General features: G+C 40.7%; 1 protein-coding gene across 1 annotated transcript in view; it reads left to right on the top strand.

Moving 5' to 3' along the window:
* Positions 1-6,119: 6,119 nt before the first annotated feature.
* LOC143280326 (kinesin-like protein KIF2A) overlaps positions 6,120-7,241 on the top strand; it is an 84,591-nt gene continuing 83,469 nt past the window's right edge. The window contains exon 1 of the mRNA XM_076584961.1: positions 6,120-6,259. Coding sequence (XP_076441076.1) covers positions 6,202-6,259 — 58 coding nt within the window. The 5' untranslated portion in view covers positions 6,120-6,201. The remainder of the gene's footprint in view (positions 6,260-7,241) is intronic.

Genomic DNA, 7,241 nt, shown 5'->3' with positions numbered 1-7,241 from the left:
AGTCACCAGGACTTGAAAGGAGTAGCCTCTTGCACGGAGAAAAGAAAAACCAACACCAGGCTTTCTGCAATCATTTTCTTCAGGAAGGAGCAGCATCTTGCAGGATATGCAGTGTTGCCATGTGTTTGCTTGGAGTCCACTGGTCAGTGTTTCTTGTGTCCAGGCATTGACATCTGCACATCACAAGCAACATGCGGTCAGACTAGAGTGTAAACAGGAATACCTTTTTTTTTTTTTTTTTGTATTTCTTTGTATCACAACAGATTTCTCTGTGTGAAATTCGGGCTGCTCTCCCCAGGGAGAGCATACTACAGCGCCACCCATTTTTTGTATTTTTTCCTGCATGCAGTTTTATTTGTTTTTCCTATCGAAGTGGATTTTTCTGCAGAATTTTGCCAGGAACAACCCTTTTGTTGCTGTGGGTTCTTTTACATGCACTAAGTGCATGCTGCACACGGGACCTCGGTTTATCGTCTCATCCGAATGACTAATCCAGACCAATCTAGACCCATTTACCAGCCGACAGTTAAGGATCGTTGTTTACTTGAACCATGTCAGACCAACACTGCCATTATGTCATTTTGATATTTTATCAGAACAATATACCACTTGGAAGTGTCTGTATTATACCTTTTTGAAAAGGTGTATACAGGTGAATAATTCCAAATAATACAGTGTAAATTAATTCTGATTGATGAATTTTTTTTTTAAATACAGGGAAAATTACAACTGTAGTTCAAGTTCTTTGTAAATGACGGGCGCAGTAGCCGAGTGGTTAAAGCGTTAAACTTTCAATGTGTGGGTCCTGGGTTCAAATCTCGGTAACGGCACCTGGTGAGTAAAGGGTGGAAGTTTTCTGATCTCCCAGGTCAACAAAATGTGCAGACCTGCTTGTGTATAAGGAAGCAGAAAATCAAAATACGCACATTGAATATCCTGTAATCCATGTCAGCGTTCGGTGGGTTATGGAAACAAGAACACAACCAGCATGCACCCCCCTGAAAACGGAGTATGGCTGCCTACATGGCGGAGTAAAAACAGTCATATATGTAAAAGCCCACTTGTGTACATACAAGTGAACATGGGAGTTGCAGCCCATGAATGAAGAAGTGCTTTATAACTAACTGATTCTTATCGTTTAAATGTTTTTGTTGGCCATCTCAGTCTTCACTGATTTTTTTTTTTTTTTTTTTTTTAACTACAGCCATTATTTTCAACCAACAAAATCATTCAGATTAGCCTTTATTTGAGAGGTTCTTGCTATCAAATGAAACAGTACGGTTTAGCATATATTTGAGAAAGGTCTTGCTTTGTTTTAACCTAAAGCTTCAAACATCAATAATGGGAAAGACCACCTCACTAGACTGTGCAGTGTCTGAAGTTTTTGCAGTTTCAAATGTAAATTATGTCAGCGTTGTGATATGATCTTTAAGCTGTCTATTGACTTGGATCAGAAAAGTTCTACACACAGAGAAATGCATTGCTGTGATGAATTTCTTTTAAGCCAGGTATTTTCTGAACATGAACTTTGAAGAGACAGACAGCAGAGGGGGAAAGAGGGGGCCTAGGGGGATGGGACTGGGGGCAGAGAGACAAAGAACACATTGAACAGAAGCGTTCATTGACAATCCTTTCCTTTCATCATGGAAATAACTGCAAGTGTCAGACTGAAACTTTACTAGCTAATACTGAGGTACATAGAAACTGAGATTATTATTCTTTGCCATGTTTGTGCTGTCAGTAAGTGTACATGTTTCACATAAACCCGCATTTGTCGAATTCGTGTTTTCGCCATTTTTACTTTTTTCTTGATAAATCACTTGAAAACTTTGATACTTAATGCAATGAAAGCCTTTCATCATTCTCAATACACTATTACCAAGTTTTGTTGAATAGTTTGGCTTCTACTTCTGTAATGGCTACACACACACACACACACACACACACACACACACACTCCTACATGTTCATGGTAAGTATACATTTTCACACACACACACACACACACACACACACACACACACACACTCCTACATGTTCATGGTAAGTATACATTTTCTACCAACAGCACTATAACACTTACTTGAATGTGGGCGGACATTACATTGTCCTGTGGGCTTGCGTCCGGTGGCGTGCTGGGCAGTGGTCCCTCATCATCACTGTCCTCTGCTATGAGAGTGCTCCTTTCCAGATCAGGCTCACTGGTCCACGTTGGAAACAGCGGGGTGTTGTAGGTGTACTGGGGAGCACGCGTAAGGGGGTATACTGTTTTTAACAGTTCGAAGAACTTGGTGTATTTATCTTGCCGGTGCTAGTTGCGCCACATCACTTCGGCAAGCAAGATGGCCCTCGAACTGAGCCAGGTGTGTGCCGTTCACTCGGCGGAAATGCGATTTAGCATGTCTCCAGGCACCTTCTATTTTATTTGTGTGCACCGTCTTCTCAGTACCTGACGCGTCCACATACGTCTGTTTGTATGTAGTCTTGTGGCACACAGTGAAATGATTGTACCCTAACTGGTTCAGGCCATCCGTCTGAAAATATCTCGGTGCCCGCCAGTAACGTGGATTTTGTCAAATTGTCACCTGGTTAATATTACAGTAAATCCGGCAATAGCACAATAAAGAATGAAATTACCCATCAGTGTTCAACCACATCATTCACGCTGAATCGGCGAGTATAAAGGAAGGGCTGAGGAGAAGACGAGTGGGAAGAATACTCTTTCCTATTCTGTCCCACCGTGACGAGGCAACTTATCTTGATTATCACACGGATGACGTCCCAAACTATAACCTTGAATAGCTGTTGAACAGAACCAGCACTTCCCAGACTGAAGATGTCTTCTGATTTAATTAATCTAGCACACCCCCCATGCCCCGCCCACTTAAAAGCCACTATTCAATTTGGAAACAAAACCAAGTTAACAATTATTACCTTTTATCACGCGGTCTCTCCCATGTTTCAAATAAGCGAAGTCATCGTTTAATATTCATCATCCAAGTTGTTTAGGAAACTGAGGGGGTGGGGCCATGAAAGTCATTTACACAGCGCTTTTTTTTCTTTCTTTTTTTTAATCGAAAAAATGTGTTTTCAAGTTTACCGATTTCTTCTTGGGCATTTCGCAACTGTGCAGCAAGTACCCTGGCAATAGTTAACTCTGTAGATGGGGATATGATTGTTCATAATCCTTAAAACAAAGACCTGGTGACAATTCATTCTTACTTTTTTTTTCTTTTTCTTTTTTTTTCTTTTTTTGTGAGAACGTCTGGGTTTGGGTACAGGAGTGGGGTGGTGAGGAGATCTGAAATTTTGGAACCAATCAACTTGTGCATACACCACGCTAATAAGGTGTATCTACTTTAAAATAACAGGGAAGGATTTCCTTCGCCCTTCCCCCTCCTCGGGGACGGAAGGAGGGGGTGGACTTTCATCCGTACCCTGACATTTGACATGAAGTGGTGAAATACGTTGAGAAAAAAATGCTTAAGTCATGAACAAGACGATTAAGGAAAACGATTTTCAACAGTTTCAATGTCCAACTTCTGAAAGCATATTAATCTTTAGCTTGGAAAGGGTCATCGGAGGGTTATTCTGGAGGGCTTGTCTGAAGCTGTACATTCATAGTTCAGACTGATTGAGAGGGCATGGGTGTGTGGGAGGTGGGGTGTGGGGGGAAATCCTGCCAACAGTAAATTGTTGAAACTTGTAACTTTTTGACAATAACATACACGTCCCCCACTCCCTTTGATTTCGGCTGAATTCACGAAATGACACGTGAAGGAACGAAAAACCACCTCACGGTAAGATAAGCTCACTGTCCCACTTGCCTTTTACCCCCTTCCCCAATCCCTGTAGAAACAGAATAATTTAGTCTAATTTGAATTTACTCAGAATGTTTTATAAATGTCAAGGGAACATTGTAGCTTCACTAAACTGACCATTTCTGAAAAAAGCTGTAAAGTATAAAAGGATAGGAATCTTCCCCTTGGTTCAGTTCAAACGTGGAAAAGGGATAGGGATATTCTGGAAGAAAGAACGGTGTCAAACAAAGTATCGCATAGGTGTTCAGTTTGCAGGTTTTCCCACGCACTTTGTTTTAAAGTAATTTTTTCGCATCCCAGAAATTTCGCTAAAAGTTACCATTCTGCCCCACCCCCACCCCCTCCCAAGTTATTTTCTAATCTTCATTTTGTTCGAAACTGGTTTTATAATTGTTTCTAAACACCCACGTCAAAACATTACGCATCAAAAGACAACTACAATCTTAACATTAATCGCACTGTCTTTGTCTTCAAGCGGAGCGGGAGTTGAAAGGAAATCTTGCCATAACCAAACTACATTTCATCCTTTCCAGTCATGGAAACGTGTGTGTTGTGTTCCAACGAGAACAAAAAATAATCACACAACAACGCGACTGAAAGCGTGATCGTCCGTGAAACTCGTACTCGCCACTGCAACACTCGTCAGTTGAGCATTGGTATTCATCGACGAATATTCATGTGCGCGCGCGCGCGCGCGCGCGTGTGTGTGTGTGTGTGTGTGTGTGAAATAACAATGACAGATGTTTTATTGACGGTAAACAGGATAAATTGAAAGCTTCTTTACACCATTTCCTCTAATAGAATTATTGATAATAATAGTAAATAATAAAAATGAGAATAACAAAACAGCAGAGAACACCCATGACAATCTTAACAACAACAAAAAATTCGTGAAAATTTAACGCAAAAACATCAACGATTACATGAAACTCAGTTTCACAAGCAAGCAAGTGTGTGCGTGCACACACACACACACACACACACACACACACACACACACACCGGCGCGCACACACCGGCGCGCGCACACACACACACCGGCACACACACATCATGTACACAAATACATCCACAAATACAAATACACACATATTAATACACACAAATACTTCTGAGCTCTCTTTCCTGGTCACACATTGTTGAAGAGCAAATAAAAATTATCGACTTACTAGAAGCCCAGACATTATATAATGGCATACAGGAAAAAAATTATAATTGTTCCATCAGATATTTTTTTTATGCTTAAAAAATCATACAAAAGTAGATTTATTTTTTCAGATAGTCTGGAATTTCATTCCATGTTTTATCACCAGAATTCTAGTGTCAGAGATGACAGTTCTTGGGCGATGGCAAAGAACGGTACTTTTGCTACAAAAATGTTTTCAGGGAACTTCTTCTGAAGACAGAACAGCGCTAACTTCTCTCTTTTTTTTTTTTTTTTTTTTTTTTACAGTTTAGAGGCGGCGAAGAGAGAGAAAGAGATAAAGAGATGATGGCAAACACACACGCACACACACACACACACACGCACGCACGCACACACACACACACACACACACACACACACACAGATGTCAAAAAAATAATTTAATAGCTTTTTCACCAGTGCTTTTTTTTTTTCTTTTTTTTTTTTTAACAAAAAGTACTCTTTCCCATCCCTATTGTTGCAGTTTATTGCAAAACAAAATGCGAGCTCTCTACCACTGTCCAGCAGTGAAATATACATTGCCAGCCTCTCAGAGACCAAACAAAATTTAGTACGTCAAAATCTCGTACCGGCATTGACACACTGAGATATTGGTGTAAAATGACTGGATTTTCATTGGCCTCAGTTGAATTCATACATTCATAACTGAACAATTTGATTTGGAGTTCCGCCCGCGAATCAAGTTGATGGTTGTTCTCACGCCACAGTGAAGCTTTTATATAAATTCAGTAAATTCTTAGTGAAGTCGGAAAAAAATGGGTCGCCGGCCGGGGTCAGTGGGAGGTCATGTGGTGGGGGCGGGGGTGGGGAGGCGGGCTGAGGTGGGAGCCCATTTCGTAAAAAATGGCGCAGTTCACTATTAATTTTCATCACTTAGCACACACACACACACACATGGAATAAAGGACTGGAAGAAGAGATTAAATTTTGTTCTTTTTCCTTCAACCTGTCGTCTGCTTGGCATGCTGTGAACAAAACTTCAGACGAACCATTCAGCGTGTTGTAAGCTCTGTTGACATGCGCAGGTATTCGAACATCGCATGCGCAGACATCTTTTTCAAAACTCTCAACGGAAGGGTTGTGTTTATCATGGTCAACGAACTAAGTTGTTACAAATTGTCAAAAACACTTGCATAAGAGGATTTGGGTTTCTGTACTTTTATTTGTGTGGGAATGGCTGACATTGCATCGCTGCAGGTTGGAGTCAATGTGGACATTCAGCGAACTGATGGTAAGCCGGGTTGCTAATCTGTAATCAGCATGGTTTTGAGACTGTCGCGAAAGTGTCAAGAGTCATGAATTTGTTTGGAATTAAAAAAACGAAACACATGCAAGTTCATGTTGCAATAATAATGAGGTGGCTTGTTGTTGATAGTTTACCAACGAAGAGAATTTGCACACGCTGTTCCTGCTTCTTTATTGACTTTTTTTTAAATGAAGTTTGCAGTGTACTATATCCAGCGGGTGATGATTCATTCGATGAACAAGATTCAAATTTCAACTCGCGGTCCGGGTTTTAAAGTTTTGTTTATTTATTTTCCATGTATGTCAAGCACAAGACTGTTTGGGTAATGTTCAACTTTAGAATACTAAACTCAGGGGGGCTGTTTAGACGAAAAACAAAGGGTGTCTTAGGCTCACCTCGATGCGCTAAGTTGAATGGAACCCTCAGCTAAGCTGTACGACCACTACTTTCCCATGAAACTGCGACAATTTTATACACAGTAAGCTCAGCCGATCACAGCCAGAGCAACCACCTGCAAGCCATTTTGACTGCTGATCACGCGGGTGGTCGCGTCATCAATCTCTGTGTGTTTTCATTGCAGTCAAAATGGCGTGCAGGTGGGGAAGGAGTACTCAGCTTACTGTGTATTTGTCGCAGTTTCATGGGAAAGGAGTGGTCCTAGAGCTTAGCTGAGGGTTCCATTCAACTCAGCGCATCGAGGTGAGCCTAAAACACCCTTTGTTTTTTGAGTTTAGTATTCTAAAGTTGAACATTACCCGAAAATGCAGCTAACAAAAAGACAATGATGATTAATATGAATTTTTGATTCCAGAGTAGGAGACCAAAACAAACAAACAAACAAAAAACACACACCAAAAAACGAAACAAAACAAAAAAAACAGGAAAGCCTCTCAAGCTTGTCGACCTGCTCTGTTCTGTTCTGTTCTGTAATGAGATATGTACTTAATCAGTTAATGTTTAAAAATAT

This window comes from Babylonia areolata, chromosome 3, assembly GCF_041734735.1.
Source record: "Babylonia areolata isolate BAREFJ2019XMU chromosome 3, ASM4173473v1, whole genome shotgun sequence".
Taxonomy (NCBI): domain Eukaryota; kingdom Metazoa; phylum Mollusca; class Gastropoda; order Neogastropoda; family Buccinidae; genus Babylonia; species Babylonia areolata.
This window is presented reverse-complemented; position numbering and strand designations above follow the sequence as displayed.